The sequence below is a fragment of the Zonotrichia leucophrys genome, chromosome 9 (assembly GCF_028769735.1).
Source record: "Zonotrichia leucophrys gambelii isolate GWCS_2022_RI chromosome 9, RI_Zleu_2.0, whole genome shotgun sequence".
Classification (NCBI taxonomy): domain Eukaryota; kingdom Metazoa; phylum Chordata; class Aves; order Passeriformes; family Passerellidae; genus Zonotrichia; species Zonotrichia leucophrys.
This window is the reverse complement of record NC_088179.1, coordinates 2130087-2147270: the sequence shown is the minus strand read 5'-3', so window position 1 is coordinate 2147270 and position 17184 is coordinate 2130087. Positions and strand designations below refer to the sequence as shown.

At 45.5% G+C, this 17184-nt stretch overlaps 1 protein-coding gene across 2 annotated transcripts in view; it reads left to right on the top strand.

The window, feature by feature from the left end:
* Positions 1 to 1037: 1037 nt before the first annotated feature.
* The window catches only part of LOC135451489 (glypican-5-like), a 366422-nt gene continuing 350275 nt past the window's right edge, over positions 1038 to 17184 (top strand). For both annotated transcript variants that reach the window (XM_064720749.1, XM_064720748.1), the window contains exon 1: positions 1038 to 1280. In XM_064720749.1, coding sequence (XP_064576819.1) covers positions 1112 to 1280 — 169 coding nt within the window. In that variant the 5' untranslated portion in view covers positions 1038 to 1111. The remainder of the gene's footprint in view (positions 1281 to 17184) is intronic.

Genomic DNA, 17184 nt, shown 5'->3' with positions numbered 1-17184 from the left:
TTTGTGCTTGTAGCTATTAAAATACAACTTAGGCAACTTCAGCACTTGAGTTCAGCCTCTCATTACGACCTATGGGAATGTATAATGGTTAAATTAGCTGCAGGTGGGCTCCCCTGCTGCTCCAGAAGCACATTAGAAGCATCTTGAGGGTTGCAAGTAACCTTCAAGAAATCAGACATAACGGCCCCAAACAATAGTCATTCTTGTAGCTGGTAACGTGCTCCATATGCCTGAGAGGTACTGTGCAAATGGGACTCTTTGTGGGAGACTGCTTGGGTCTGGCTTCTCTGGAAATCGAATGTTTTTGTGAAATGGAAAATGTTCATAGGTGTTGAGCATAGCTCTCAAACGTGCGGTAAAGCAGCTGACACCGGAGCTTGCTGAGGGCAGTGGAAAGATCGCAGACCACTTCTCTGAAGGTGGTGTGATCCCCAGGAGGGGGCTATGCCCCCCGAACCACACAGGATGGAACTGCTGCCGGCTTCGGTACAAATGAGCAATTTATACCTGCATTTGGTGTATAAAGATGCGTTTCCTGGGGTAAAGTTTCTATTCTCTGTAGGGACAGTTGGCTGGAGTTAACACTTGTATCACAAAGACCGTTCCGTGTCATCTGCTAGGAATTTCAGGATCGAAGCACACCGTGAACGAGTGTGCAACCTGCAGTGCTCGGGGCTTTACCTCTCGTGCTCGGTTTGCTCCCGTACCTGTTCTGAGCAGCCCAACGCCGAGAGCGCGCAGATCCCTTCTCCGGGCACCGCCGGTCCCTCGCCCTGCCCTGCCCGGCTCTGCAGGGACCGCAGCGATGCTCAGCGCAAACTTCAGCGCGGCCGTCCCGCGGGGCCGGTCCCTGCCAGGGCTGCCAGAGCTCTCGGCCCCGCGCCCCATACCCGGCCGGGGCTCCCGGCCCGCTGCCGGCCCTGCCCCCGCCGCGCTCGGGGGGCGGCGGCGCCCCTCGGGCCCCGCTGGGAGGGGCGGGGAGGGGCGGCGGCCGCTCCCTCCGAGGAGGAGCGCGGGCGGCAGGCGGGGGCAGCGCTGCCGCCGCCGGGACCGGCTGAGGGCCCGCGCCCCGCAGCGCTCGGGCCGCCCGCGGCCGTGGCCGGGGTGCGAGATGGCCGCCGGCGGGAGCCGCGCCGTCCTGGGGCTGTGGCTGCTGGCGGCGGGGCTGTGCGGCACGGCGGTGGCGGCGGGCAGGTCCCCCAGCTGCCACGAAGTGCGGACGGCGTTCCAGCTGCGGCAGATCGGGCCCCTCAAGCTGGTCCCCGACGTGCCCACGGCCGGTCAGTACCGGGGTACCCGCGGGAGGGTTGCGGGGCGGGGGCCGGGCTCGCCTCAGCCGCGCTCGCCTCAGCCGGGGTCCCGCCGTGCCGCTGCTGCCCCGGCTCCCTCCGGCCGGGGAGCGCCCCGGGCACGCCGCTGGCTGGAAGAATTCAGCATTTCCCGGGAAGGAAGAGCGGCAGGACTGCTGCTCCTGCACGGTGCAGGTGGTGCTTCACACCGGTGCCCACCGCCAGCAGCGGGGCTCCATCCCGCGATCGCACCGCTGCCATCCCTGAGCTGAGTGCCGGGCAGAGCGCTCCCCGCGCAAGCCTCCCTTGGCAGGAGGCAGGCAGTGCCGGGCAGATTTTGGCAGGTTTGTTTTGCCGGGCAGATTTTGGCAGGTTTGTTTTGCCGGACGGTTTTTGGCAGGTTTGTTTTGCCAGCCAGGTATGGAGTCATCAGACGAGGGGTGAATTCACTGTAAGTTCTCCCCGTTATCATTCGGGAGCGCTGTCATAGGGAAAGGCAGAGGTGACACCTTGGAGGGATACAGCCAGCAGAACTTGGCTTTTGCTTAGTTAAGCAGTAAGTCTGCAGCACTTGGGAAAGTTGATGAGCAGCGTGTTGTTCCGTTTTGCCTTTTCAGAGTTCGGCAACAGTGCCTGGCAGCACTGAAAGGGGAAAGTAACGCATAGATAATAAGAATAGACTTTTTTATTGCATATTCTACAACGAACCTGGTAAGGGGATGAAGCACTTCGTAATTAAACTCTTGTGAATGTATCATATATCTAGATAATGAAGTCACATTCCTCACTTTTACATGTTTTCCAGTCTAAATACTTCAGTGAATCTGTTTAAAGGCAGTGTTTGCAGGCATTGAAATCAAAAAGAGAATATCAATCTCCTAACACAATTTCTAGCTACGTCATGCCCCTGCAATTGCCTAGAGGTGTGTCGTGGGTACAAGTTTCAATTTGGGTTGTTGTGTTATTATTTTTACTTTTTTTTTGAGAGCACTTCTATTCAAACCCTGTGGAGTTTGATGGAAAGACTCCTTGTCTTAGATGAGTTTTGGATATGTTTTCTGGCACGGGTTTCTGTCTTGGGGATTAAATTTGATAGGCCATTGGGCTGATCTCTTGTGTCTGTAATCGATTGCAGAGTGCTGGTGATCTTCACTTTGCATGAGGTAGTTGAGATGACACTGGGGTGTAGAGTTACCTGTGGAGGAGGAATCATTTGTCATTTTCTGGCAAGAAGAGATTTGCAGGAATGGCATTTCGAAGCCTGGTTTTACTGTTCTGTGCTGATAGAGGCATCAGATGGTGGTTGTTCTGGAGAGGCAAAACAAGGCTTTTCATCCATTGTGATGGATGCTTAACCCTCTCTCCTGAGATCTTGCTGGAAGAAGTTTCTCCAACTTTAAATTGAGGGATTTACATTGTCTATAAAACTCTAGTGCTGTAGAGGAAACTTTCTCAAAAAGTTGTGTGCTTTCAGAAGGAAGGTGTAGGTCCTGTGATGCTGAAGAGAATCACAGAATCATGGAATGGTTTGGGTCGGGAGGGACTTTAAATCTCATTTAGTTCCAACCCTACTGCTGTGGACAGGCTTCATTGTTTTCTTGTGTCCTATCCAACCTCCCTGTTGAACAACAAGCTCCCAGAAAAGAAATGGCAAGAGACAAGGTGAGGGAGAGTAATAATGCTTTTAAATTTTAGCTCATAAAGATTTCCTTTGAAGAGGTTTGGAGCAGAGCTGAGAACAAGTGGTGCATATTGATCTTCCCTGTTGCTTGAGTATCACTCTGCTGCACCAAAGCTGGTGTGCTTTGATGATCCCTGCTGGGCACTAATGCCTCCTGTCTTGTGCCCTCTTTTAATTAAACACTGAAGTGTTTTCCAGCATCTTCCTGGGCAGCTGTTATCAGTGAGTATATCTTAATACACACACATTTCTCCTGACATTGGGGCTCATTTTATGATGCATTTTAATGCCACACAAATGTTGAGGCACATCCCCTGGTGATGCTGGGTGTCAGGTGGGCAGCTGGGGAGCAGCGTGCTGGGCTGAACTGAGCCCTGAGTGCAGTGCCAGGAGCTTTTATTTCTGCTCACTTCTGCTCACATGGGCCAGACCTGCCCTGCCCTGGGTGCTCCTCAGTCACCTGCATGTTGATTTGGGCTTTTCTCTAAAGAAATGAAACTTTTGCAGTCCTGGTGTCTGTGTATTAGATATTTTTAGTCACCAAAGTGTTGAAAGCCCTTGGCTAATCTCAAGCCAGTATTTATAGGCTAATACAGCAAATCTGGCAGAGGTTAAAGTCTTAATGATTATTGGGATCTTTTCCTTCAGGAAAACCAGCAGCTCAGTCAGAGAGAGCGGCCCAACCCAGTGCCTGGGGAGGGATGGACAGACAGACAGGTGTAAATTTTTTTGTCTGCTCTTGTGGGTGGTGCCCTTTTCACCTGGAATCAAGTGAAATGCTTGGGAGAATCAGCAGCCTGGCCCCTCCTGTGGCATTAGCTGTGCTGGAGCTGTCAGCTGGTGGATCTGGGATATACCCTCATAGGGACTGGTGGGCTGGGAGCTGCTGCCCTGTGCTCACCTGGCCTGCAGCCAAGTTCCTGGGAGTGCTGAGTGCTGGCAGCATGGCCTGAAGTGAGGTGGGGAGTTTGGGCAGGAGCTGCCAGCCTCCTGGGTAAAATGTAGGGGCAAGGGAAGGAAGAAGACTCCTAAGGAAAGGAAAAAAAAGGGCTTTTACCCGTAAGGTGTGATGTGAATCTGCCTGAAAATCTTTACCTGAATGAGCTCTTAGACATGAGCAGGAGTTTTCTTCTAAATTTCTCTTCTACAGCTTCTCCTAAAAGACTTGAGATATTTTTATCCTCTGAAGTCTAGTCCATGGATGAGTGCAGGGCTAAGGACATGTTTGGGTATGAAATGGGTAAGACATCCAAGCTGCAGGCATTTTCCAACAGCAGATCTGCTTGGTCTGTCTGTGAGACTCCCTTCTCCTCTGGTGGAATCTGTGCTTCTCCCTGGTACCTTACTTTTTTTGGTACAAGTGGAATGTTTCAAGGGTATTTTGCTGCCAATAGCAAAAACTACCCAAAGAATCACAAGAGGACTTTTATTGTATTTGCAGGGAACCCCATGGCAGGAAGGAATGATAAATCTGACTCCGTGTTCTCAGAAGGCTAATTCATTAATTTAAGATACTATAGGTGTCTTAAAAAGGTAAAGTCAGGTAAAGGTACTCCTGCCTTGGCTGTGATCCACAGGAAGGGCTTTTTGTGCCTTCCCCAGACTGAGCAATGAGGTAATGTGTCCCTGATCGTGTACTTTGATTACCACAGACTGAGCTGGGATGTTTCTGTGGGAGCTCCTTGGTTGACATTTTGATGAGAGAGGATTCTAAGCAGCCTCCAGGGGTGCAGGGCTGTGTTAATCCTGCCAGGGCACTAAGCCTGTGGTTCCAGGCAGTCTGGATGGCTCCAACCTGACGCGTGCTGCCCCGTCTGGAATGGCTCCCGGGCGGGGGCTGCAGTGTGGCCGTGCCCTGCCAGCCCTGGCTTGTGTTACAGCCCCCAGTGCCCTGGCACGGGCTGGGGAGGAGTTCTGGACACTACCAGGTTTTTCTGGGACATGGTGCCTGCCTGTCACTGCTCTCCAGGCTTTCAGGAGACAACTGGATGAACCCAAACGGAGTCTGTGATGTGACGTGACCACAGTCATCGGGCAGTGAATGGTAGCAGAACTGGAATAAAAGTCTGTGGCATTCACATTTTCTCCTGGGAAGCTAGAAGCCTCAGAGAAAAAGGAAAACAATTTTGATCTCATTTGCTTCTCCTGTGTTGTGCTCATGTGGAATGTGTTTGGAGATTGTTTACCCACAGGTGATTGTCCCATTGCATTCTGCTGGGAGTTGTTTTCACTCTTTGGCCAATCAGGGCCAAGCTGTTTGGAAAGAGTCAGGAGTTTTCATTATTATCTTTTTAGCCTTCTATAAGTATATTTTCTGTATTCTTTAGCATAGTACAGTATAGCATTCTTTAATACAATATAGTATTATAAAATAATGAATTAGCCTTCTGAGAACATGGAGTCAGATTCATCGTGGATCCCTGCAATCACAGTAAAAGTCCTCTTGTGATTCCTTGGGTAATCATGTAACCAACCACAAGAACATCCTGCATTCACATATGCTCAGTTCTCCTTCTGGCTGGTTGACCAGTGTCTGAGCATGCAAAAACTCCAATCTGTAAACATATGGTAAGTAAGAGAGAAGAGCTGGGCTGGTTTCTAGTAAGCATGGAAAATATGTCATTTGTGAAAGAATTATAGGAACTGTTTGCCTTATCATCTTGTAGAAAATTACCAAAGGGATGATTAGCTTTATCTTGTTGTACTGCTGGTTTATAAAGAGAGCAGAAGATGCCCAGGCTATGATCTGGAACTTGCTTCTGAAAGGCAGGTTTTGTTCCAGTAAAAGCTGCTTTATTCTGTGTCATCCTGCACCTTAAATCAGCAGGAGTGTTCACTACTGTGTCTATATTGAATATCCCATTGTAGAGCTGGACATGCATTAACAATTTATAGATTAAAACTGTTTCACTTTCTGAATAATGACAGACAAGTCCTAGATTCCCAGCAGAAGCCCCTTGCTCTGTGTGGTGCCTGCATTAGACTGGATCTCTTCCCACCTCAGTGGCACAGCTCCCATGTGTGTTGAGAAAGGAGCCTGAGCTGGATCCCTATTTTGTACATGTCCAAGAATATCTATTAAATTGCCCATTTTCTTATGAAGTGGGTCATGCCACGCTTTATTCTCCTGTTTTTCTTTTATTCCTGCTCAGCTGTTCTGCCTCCCTAATGAGGGCAGCGAGGTTCCCGAGGTGAAGGTGTAGTGCAGGAAGGCATTTTGCTCACAGTAACATTCTGTCAGTGTCTGCTCTGTGTCAGGGGAGATGTGGACTTGCTTTATTGGCTCTGGGAAGCTTTTACCCCATCAGAATGAGAGACTAAAATCCTCTTGGATATTCTGTCCACCTGCACATGTGGTTTGTGGGACTGCCTTCAGCAGGGTGGGTGAAGGATCCATCTGGGAGGAAACATTGCTGGATGAGCACAGTTCTGTTTATGCAGAGAAACTTTATAGGATGGTTACAATTGTGAAAAAAGGCACAAAAATTAGTCCTGTTTCCATGGGGTTCCTGTTTCTTTTTGGCAAACCTGGTTGTTACCCAAGTTTGAAATGTCCTTGGCATTACCTTGCAGCTTGTTGAGTGGAAGCTGTTTTTCCTGTTACACTTGGGATTCGCTTATTTATGAACACACAGAGTCTTCTTGGTGATTTATATCACAGAGGGAGTGGGCTAGTCCAATGTGAGGGTGATTCTGTGCCCATCTTTGTTGCTTTCTGAGAACAGTTGTGCCTCAGTTTCCCTGTCTACAGGCTATATAATGATATATTGCTGTGAGTAACTTTATTGCTGAATACCCACCATGAAGGGGTGATAGATTGCAGCTAGAAAAATTATCACTGAGCTACACCTTCACTTCTTCAGGCTGACTTTCACTTAATTCTTTCCTTAGGTAAGGAAAAAGGTTAGAAGTTATATTGGTTTCTGAACTAGAAGCTGAACCTGAAAGCCTGAAAGCTTTCCTTCCTTCACTTCTCTCTCCCAGCCAGGGGCTGTGGTCTGTGCCTGCTGAAATAGCTGTTCTGAGTAGAAGGAAAGCTTTGCTTTTGCAGCCTGCAGCTCCTCTGGAGAAAGGATCCTTCCTTCATTAATCTTTTCAGGCTTTTATAGCCCTCTTCAGGCTCAGGCTGTCACTAGAAGTGTTAACCTGAAGCTGGTCATGCCTGTGGGTACAGGCAAGGTCTCACCAGCAGTAACATCTTTTCCCCCCTTCTTTTCCCATGTCTTAAATTTCTGTTTGACACAGGACCAGCTGCCCACTCTGTAATGCCCTCTTGGGAGTAATCTATAGGCAGAAAAAATGTGTTTAAACTTCCTTAATGCCTCATAAAGATGGAATTGCTGTTCCACTGCCAGATGGAAACCTGTAGTTTTCATATCCACGAGCCCCAGGATCACTGTCCTTGGTGGCTTGCATGAGCATTTGGTCCAGGTGAGAAGAAAAATGACTTAGTTACTCAGATCAGCCTTTCCTGTAAATGCCTTGGGAAGGGATCCAAGAGGCAGCAGAGAACCTACTCTCCCCCAGCACACAATCTTCTTGTCAGACTGAGTCAAGTATTGCTACAATTCACATGGACTATTCATTCTCTGAGAAATCTCTGCTGAAAAGAGTGTGTAATTATTTTTATTTTTAATGGTCTGCTCAAGATCTGGTGATTCTGGAGCTGAACTGGACCTTGGGATGGGAAAAAAGCTTAGTAGGAAATGACTCATGCTAAAATACTGGTGGCTCCCAAAAGCTGCCTCTGGAATACCTTATGTGCCATTGAAGTTTTGCTCCCAAATTGTTATGAGCAAAAATAATAGAAAAATAATGTTTCCACACCCCCATGCCAGTGTGGCAGGTCTGAGCAGACAGCTCTGAACCAAAGGGCAGTGCTGATGAAAAGGCACTAATGTGGTGAGGGGAAACAAAGTTGGTATGATAATTGCTATATAAATCAATAAAATAAATACATCAACATAAAGAAGAGCTTTCATAAGGATTAATAATGAAAAATGTCATAGCCTGAGGATCTGTAAAAAGCAAGGATATGTGTAAAATGCACCCTGGGTGGTGAAGTGGTTTTGCTTTTAAATGGTATAAAACCAGTTCCAAATACTGTAAAGTCTTTGTAATTGAATCTTTGTCCCATGAAAGCATTAAATGACACGATAAAGTGACATATGTTTAATAATAGTTCAGATGCATACTCATCACATACCAGTTTAGAGCATAGCTTTTGCTTCTAAGGGAAAATAAAAATTTTGATGGATCAGAGTCAATTCTCAGACAGCAGCCAGGCCTGTGACAAAATTTATATGGAGTGTATCAATCTATTGATTAGGTATCAGCATTTAAACTGATAGCTTCATCCTCATACCCATGAAGATATATTTAAAGGTGTTTGCTTTGTTGACATACAAGGAACTTCTGAGCAGCACAAGTGGGTGAAAGAAAGCAACTAGCTAATATTTAATGATTTATCCTAAAGATAGAATAAGATAGGGAGGCAAGCCTGTTTAAATCTTCCACCAAGCAGTGAGATTTAGTGTTTTGAGGCAGTATATTATTTGATGGCAACACACAAAATATTTCTGTTTGGATGCACAAAAGTAACCAGAGCTTCAAGCTGGGAGCTTTAAGCTGTGCACAGGATTTTATACCTTTTAAAAGCAAAACCACTTCACCAACCAGGGTGCATTTTACACATATCCTTGCTTTTTACAGATCCTCAACTCAGATGAGTTCCATGGGTTCCTTGCCTGTCCTGGGCCCTCCTGGGGCTCTGTGCCATTGCAGAGCACCAAGCAGCTCAGCAGAGTCGCACAAATGATTTATGATGGAGCAATCACAACCTTGCCTTTTCTTACTGAGGCACGCTGTGCATGCGCTTGCAGGAGAAGAAATCTATCTATTTTAGTCTTTTCAGTTTTAAAGGAGGGTTATTAATTACCTTCTTAGTGTATTCATACATGCATGAATAATGAGTAAATTTTCAATTTGTGAAATTTCACAGCACAAGCTGGAAGAATACAGAAAGAAATTAAGACAATGGAGGAATTTTGAGTATCACAGATGATACCATTACATTTATTTTGTGGACTCAGAAGTCTCAGGAGAGTGTCATTGATGCATATCCTCAGGTTCTGGCTTGCATTTTGATGGCTAAAATACAGAAATAAAGAACAAGTGTAGCCAGGTAATTGCATAGGAATTTCAGACCTGCAGAGGATAAAATTATTCCCCTAGAAGTTGTCTTTCCACTCTTTTCTTTTGAAATGTAATTTTCAGCCTACTTCATGTGATTCTGTGCCATAGTCTGCCTTTCTCTGCTCTTTCTGAGTGTCTATTAATACTGATGGCCAGCATATATATGTACTTAAATTATATATAGAGATTTTTTTTGGTCTTCTGATGCCTCTGCTTGCTTCCTGGGGTCATGGTCTGTGCTCTGCAGAGTTCTCCCATCCCATGGTGGATGTGCCAGGGCTCTGGAGCCCATCCCTGTGACAAAGAGCTGTCACCTCCTGCAGAAACAAATGAGAGACAAATTTCAGAGAGCTGCAGTGGCCAACCTGACAATATCAGATAGGTCATGGTAGCTTTGTTTGGCTGCTAGTTAAATTGGATAGTTGGGCACATCCCTAGATGTTAATGGTTAAATGTATTCATTGTCCCAACAAGGCCCCTATTCATAAGGGGAGCATTCTGTGCTCGTTATGCATGCATAATTCCCATTAATGCTCCTAGGGGTTAAGGGTGTGGAGTGAGGGGGGAAATGAAGCTGATGTTTACACATCCATGTTTGCACTCAGAGGAGAGGTTTTGTAACACAGGAGAAACTGATTGTGTGTCCCCAGATCCCTTAACTTGAAGGAAAACTTGAAATCTTTGCTTAAGTGAGAATGGGGGAGAAAGTGACACTTGCATGAGCACCTCCTCCCTTGCACACCATACTTTGTCAATAATCAGAAATATCACACCACTGCCATTATTGTAGAAGCTTTTAAAAGTACCAAAGTGCTTGGAAATTCAGGGTATCAAAACAATGAATCTTTAATTTTTGGCAAAAAAAAACATTTGCAAACTTTTGACTCAACATTATTCAGGGTGATGAGATTTTCTGATTTATTATACAAAATGGGTGTTTCCATAGAAGACTTTCAGATTAGGATTCCTCACTCTTAGGTGCACATCAAAGTCGTGTAAAAGCCATAAAGAAGCTCAGCCCTGCCTAAGAAAGCCTTTCAAGTTCCAGCAAGTGCTTGAACTACTGAAGGTTTTGAAGTGCTCTAATCTCTGACATGGGTGACGTGCTAGGCTAGCACTTTTTTGTTTTGTCACAAATCATCCATGCACGTAGTGCAAAGGGACCCTGACAAAGTCATTTCACTTTTGAAAAGGGCTGCTTTTTTTTCCCCCTACCATTATGTCTCCCATTCACATCTACATGTTTGCTTCCACTTTGTTCAGGTCTAAGTAGCAGGGCATTTGCATAGTCTTCCCTTTGTTCTCGGTAAATATGGAGTAAAATGAGCAAGATCCGTGCTGTGAAATTAAAGCTCTACTCTTGAGAGATCTTAAGGGCCAAATCCTCACAAAAGGTACAGCAGCGTAGTGCCAAAGGAGCTGGTGTCCAGGAACAGCTTGCTCTGGGTGTTTGTGCTAGGAAATGGGAATAAAGGGAGACTAATCTGTTGAAAACTGGATGTAATTAGAAAAATACACTGCTGAGAGCTGCTGAAAGATTATAATAACAGAAAATAGTACTGAAAGAGAGCTGAAGTGATCATCTGGTCCATTCCCTCTGCTTGTGGCCAGAATAAACTGTTTAAATCAGTGAGTGAAGATCACAGCCTTTTTTTGTCTGTTTGCTCCAGTGCCTAATTACCCTACTGCAGAGGTTTTTTCCTAATGCAAAACCTAGCTCTTCCTTGCTAAAATACAGCATTATCCTATTCTTAGGGCCTTCCTCTTTGCAGTAACATTCACATGACAACTGCTCTGGTTTGTTCTGCTCTGAAATGATGCTCTGTGCTTTTGCACTGGTCCCTGAGCAATAAGCTTGTTGGTGTAAATGAATCTAAACTAAATTTGGGTCCCGTGCACCTGGAATGAATGAAGTGAATTCCAGATGTGGTGACTCATTAAGGATTATAAGTTGCTATTTGAGCCCTAAGAATAGGTTTCTTCCTCCTTTATAGGTTTGAGTATTGTGATGAAGGAGCAAACAGAGTGTGGGGATATAAAATTCCATGATCAGGAAGGCAAAATAACAAATTCACAGATTTGCCATGTAGTGGAAGATGGAAGCATGGAGAAAAATCCATTCTCAAGTGATCAAACTTAAAACAGCAGTCAAGTTGCAGGACTGCTAGTGGGAAACTGCATTGTTGTGGAAAGGCAGCATGGAAGAGCAGCCTGAAGCCATGTGGAGCATTTGCTCCTAACTTAAAATATTCACCCTAGCTTTTGCTGGTGGTAGGTAGTTCACTGCACTGCAGGTGTGTAGATGAGGTGGCAGTTAGGCTACTGAAATCAGAAGGGATTGATCAAAATTTTAAGTCTTGCAAATAGACATGGCATTTCCAGAGCAAGTCTGAATATATCTAAATTTTTCAGGTTGAGGGGAGCTCTGTTTATCAATGTTTCCCTGTTTTGGGGTGTTAATTCTTGAGCAGTGTTTTGTTGTTACGGGTGTGGGGAAGTTGTTCTTCATGGCTGAGAAAGGCTCAAAGCTGAGGGTTGTGACAGTGTTCACAGGGGTCTGAGGGTGAGGGAAGAGATGAGGATCTGACTCCATGTTTCAGAGGGTTTGATTTATTTTATGATATATATTATATTAAAACTACACTAAAAGAATAGAAGAAAGGATTTCATCACAAGGCTGGCTAAGAATAGAAAAAGAAGGAATGATAACAAAGGTTTGTGGCTTGGACTCTCTGTCAGCTGACTGTGATTGGCCATGAATTAGAAACAACCACATGAGACCAATCACAGATGCACCTGTTGCATTCCACAGCAGCAGATAACCATTGTTTACATTTTGTTCCTGAGGCCTCCCAGCTTCTCAGGAGAAAAAATCCTAAGGAAAGGATTTTCCATAAAAGATGTCTGTGACAGAGGGCAAAGTTTGCATCCCAGGTGGATTTGGTCTTGCTCCAAAGGGAGGGATTAGATCCCTCTATTCCAGTCCTGTGTAGCCATCCCTGGCATGCTGCCCAAATTCAGATCATTCTCTGCTGCTCCAGCTCAGAGCTTGTGTCTGTCTGTCTGTCTGCAGAATGCTGCATGGCTGGGCTTTACATGGCTTGTCCTGGAGTCTCTCAGAGGGTGAAATCATGGAATGGTTTGGGTTGGAAGGGATCCTAAAGTTCATCTTGTTCCCACCCAGGGACACTTTGCACAAGACCAGGTTGCTCAGAGCCCTGTCCAGCCTGGCTTTGAACGCTTCCAAGGATGGAACATCCATAACTTCTCTGGGTAACCTGTGCCAGGGCCTCACCACCCTCACAGCAGAGAATTTCTAATATCAAATCTAAGCCTGCTCCGAGTTTGAATCTGCTCTCCTTGTCCTGTCACTCCATGCTCTTGGCAATAATTCCATTTGTTTTGGTGGGTTCCTCTCAGTTACTGTAAGGCTGTAATTAGATCAACCTGAACCCTTCCCTTCTGCAGGGACAACTGCAGCTCACTCAGGCTGTCATTGTAGGAGAGGTGCTCCATCCCTCTGATCCAATCTCAAGCCTTAATGTCCTGTGCTCCTGCTCCATTGTCCTTCCTTAAGGAAACACAAAAACGTGGGAACTGGAAGGCTGGGGTGAAGTTTTTAGAAGCAGGGGCTTGTTAGGTGATATTTGGGGAGCAGCACCCAGGTGTTGCAGACATCTTTTAATGAAAAATCCTTTCCTTAAGATTTTTCCTCCTGAGAAGCTGGGAGGCCTCAGGAACAAAATGTAAACAATGGTTATCTGCTGCTGTGGAATGCAACAGGTGCATCTGTGATTGGTCTCATGTGGTTGTTTCTAATTAATGGCCAATCACAGTCAGCTGGCTTGGACAGAGAGTCTGGGACATCTGCCTTTGATACCATTCTTTCCTTTCTATTCTTAGCTTAGCCAGCCTTCTGATGAAACCTTTTTCTTCTATTCTTGTAGTATAGTTTTAATGTAATATATATAATGAAATAATAAATCAAACCTTCTGAACCATGGAGTCAGATCCTCATCTCTTCCCTCATCCTCAGACCCCTGTGAACACTGTCACACCCAGGGGTTTACATGGTTGCCCTATGATGGTGGTGAAAATATTCCCTCCCTGCAGCTCACAACAAGATCCAGCTTTGAGAAGTACAGTGCTCCTTCTCTTTTTACATGGGTGGTTAAAAGGGGTGGTGTAATGAGTGGGAAGGCAAGGGAACAAAGTATATGTAGAAAAACCACTGGCTTCCCAAAGCAGACTAGGGCTTTAAAAAAAGGAATTGAAAGCACAGCTCTCAGAGAAAGGCTTTCAAATTTCTGCTCAGAGAAGACTTGGCTTTAATCTACTAATCTGAGTTTTGAAGTTTGGGAAAAAATATATCTGTTACCATTTGGAGCAGCCCAAAGTTGTATTTGGCTAAAGCATTGCATTTTCAGTTTCAAGCTGTAATAATCAAATTTACTCTTTCTAATCTGGTTTGCCTTAGATATGTCAGGAAATCTAAACATTTGCATTCCCCAAGAAGCAGCTGTGGTTTGGCTGTACCTGCTCGGGATCTAAAGCTGACTGGGAGCTTCCCCCTTGTTGTAACAGACCTGCTGTGCCTTCCGTGATAGAAACAAACCCCAGCTGGGATGAAAAGTGTCAGTGTCATTTGTTGGCAGGGCTCTTGGCTTCCATTTGGAAAGTTTGTTCTAAGTCACTATCCCAGGTGCCAGAACATGAGCTGAGCAGCAAGGGCTGTGCCAGCCTGGCTGCTGTGTCTCTGTGGCTGCCATCCCCTGCCTGCCCCTGGCTTTTCCAAAGGGGGATTGAGCAGAGCCAGCACTGCCTGTCCCCTGTCCTGCTGTGCCACCAGGGCTGTGCTGGCCACCCCAGAGCTCCACGAGTGCTGGTGGTTCTGGGTGGAACAGCACAAGGGAGAAGGGAAGGATAATCAGTTCAATGTGCTGTGGAGGTGCCTTGTTGGAGTGATGTCAGGGAGAAACATGATTTCTTAATTTATAGAACAGGTGCACAGGGTCCAAATCAAAAGCAGGTCTCAGGAAAGCACTGAACGTGCACATAGCAAAGGGCACTCTCCACTAAGAATTGCTTACTGCTCTAAGCAAACTAATGGGAGAGATTTTCTTTTTTTTCCATGTCTTAAACAAAGTGTGGAGCCTGAGGTCAAATGTGCATTTTAGTATTCCTCTTTTCCATGTCTGAAACAAAGTGTGGAGCTGAAGGTCAAACGTGCATTTTAGTGTTGCCACATGGAGGAGCCCTGTTGGGAGTTTGGCTGGCTAAAGACTGGAAAAGTACAAAGCTGTGGCTAATTCCAACTCCTGCACCTGCATAGATAGTGTGTCCTTGGGCCTAGCTGTAGTAGGATAACAAACAGTGAAAGAGACATGAGAAAAGAGAGATGTAACCCCTAAGGAATGAGGAAGAGTTCGTGGTATAGTTTAACCAATAGATTGCTTGGCTTACAGAATATTCATAAGCTTATTATTTGTTGTATAAGTGTTTGATACTTGCTTCAATAAACTGGACCTGTTGGACCTGTGATGAACCACCTGGTGTCCTGGTCCCCTTCCTACGACAGAGCCCATCAGGGGTTTCTGGTTGTTTGTGGCCTCAGCTGAAAGGCTTTCAGAACATCTTCCTGGCTCCCCTCAGCCTTTGGGAAGCAGCACCTGTTTCAGAATTGTTATCCTGGCTCAAGGAGTCCCAGAAAGATCAGGTTTTCCTGCTGAACACGCTGCTGGGGTCCTGGAGAGGCTGGTGTGAAATGTGTCCTGTGCAGTGAGCTTGGCTGCTTTCCTGCTTAGGGGTGTGACTGGTACCCAGAAATCAGGGCATGGCCCCCTTCAGGTGAGATTTCACTGTGGGCTGACTGTGATTCTCCAATTCTTCATTCCTTATCTGCTCCTACCACAATCAGAACGTCCTCCAAGCTCCAGGCAGATAGAACAAAGCAGTGCCAAAATAAATGAGAAAGGGCAGAAGAGCAGTCCCATCCTAAGCACTGCCAGGTGGTTAAGGGGTAATGCTGGTGTGGCAATAATTTCATGGGGTTAGATGAACTTTGCTCATGGACCCTCACTGCTTTGGACCCATGAATGCTGTCACCAGCTCCCTGATGTGCTTGGGGTTTTGCCTGCTTGACCTTCCACTGGTTTTCATTGAATGCTGCAGCTCAAAATCACTTGTCTGAAATGAAATGCAAGTTACTCTAAGGTAATTAAAGCATTTCTAAATCACAACTCTTTGTAGGTTCATTTTTCTCTAAATTTTAATTTTGATTTTTTCTTACTAAGGGTAATTTTCTTGGGTTTCCTGGCTGTGATCCCTGTTCCAGGATCAACTCAAGAGTTTGACCCAAAGCTCTTTGGGTACAGAACTCTGTTAGTCTCAAACTGCTTGAATCCCCACATGAAGCCCAGCACAGAGCTGTCTGACTGTGTTTTGTTGTATTTTGTACGATTTGATGCCACTGGGTGTCTCCATTTATATCTGGGGGTGTTGAGGCAGGCTCTCTGATATTTTTACCTTTCTTTTTTCGTGCACACGTGGTCTGGGGTGGGAGAAGTGATCTGAGCATAAATGTAGGCTCAGCCTAGACCATCAGAACAGGCTCCTGGTGTGACCTGTGGGGCTGCCAGCTGGTTCCTCTGCATGGTTGTGCTCAGTGAGGTTCCTCTGCAGTGACTGTCACTTGTGCTGGGCTCTTCCCTGTCTCTCCTGCTCTGGGATGGCCCCCATTGCTCGTGGGTCCAGTTTGTGACAAATTCCAGCAGTGACAGCAGTGGCATTGTCTGCAGGAGGAACCACAAGGTGGGAAGGAGGTGCAGAGACCTGGTGATGCTGGGGCCTTGCTGCAGTTATGGTTCAGTTCTTCCTTTTGTGTAAATAGAATCAAGAGAGCAAGATGCTTTTCTTAAAATTCTTGGGTATTTCACCTGGGTTTTTATAGTTTTCCTCTTTCTTCTCCCTAAAAATAAATAATGAAAGTGAGAATGGGATCCTAAAGAAATATGTTCAAATGGTGGTAAAAACTGATCTGAATCAGCCATTTCTCATTCTGAAGTAATATACAAAAATGAAGTTACAGGCTTACAGGAAAAGCTCATTGAAAGCATTAGGATTTAGGTTGTAAAATTAATACTTAGGCAAGACTAGTATGAGTTTTTAAGGAAGAGAAAATAGTTGTCTGAGCACTTGGCTTCATGTATGGCTTTCAAGAGATGGCAAAACCAGAACTACTCAAATTTTGGGAGGAAAGGAAGTATTGAGGAGTTGCTATTTCTCTCCTTTTAAATACTGTTCTTGCAATTTCCCTTTCTGAGGCTCAGATGTGCAATAGTCCCTTGGCTCCTTTAGATTTATTTTTGCTTTTGGTTCTTCTTCCAGTCTGACCTTCTTACAGGTTTTTATGTTGACAGATAAAATGAAGAATAGGAAATACATTTTATTGTGACCGTGTCAATATCTTTGAAATTTTCTGTGCTTTGCCACCTTATATGGATCTTACCACAGCAGGTAAAGCATATTAGGAAGTAGTTCCTATTAAAAAGTTGATAAAACAGTTGCTAACATTTGAATTGTTGTTAGGGTTTGAAGTTGAAATGAATGAGGTGATTCACATCTCTCATAAATAATTTTATGTCCTCTCTGTAGGAGGAGATAGCCTGTGGGATTTGCATTCAGAAGGTGTTTTTTCCCTAAATGTACAGAGCTGGAAACCTGCTTCTTTCATTTGAACACAGTTCAGTTTTGTTGTAAGCTGTGTTCCACTAGAGGCTTCCCAGGTCTTGTGGTTTCAGTGTCTCATTTTTCACGTAAGGCAGGGTTCTGTGGCAGTGAAATGCTGTCCTCTCTGGAGAGCAGCAATGCAGCTGGTGGGTCATTGTTGTCCTTACATGACATGGAGTAGGAAGATTTACCAGACTCCTCTATAAAATGTTTTGTATATGCATTTATGAGTTTTTTTTGGTGGTGGTGGTGGAGAAAATGTATGGGATTTACTGCTTGGGATGTGATGAG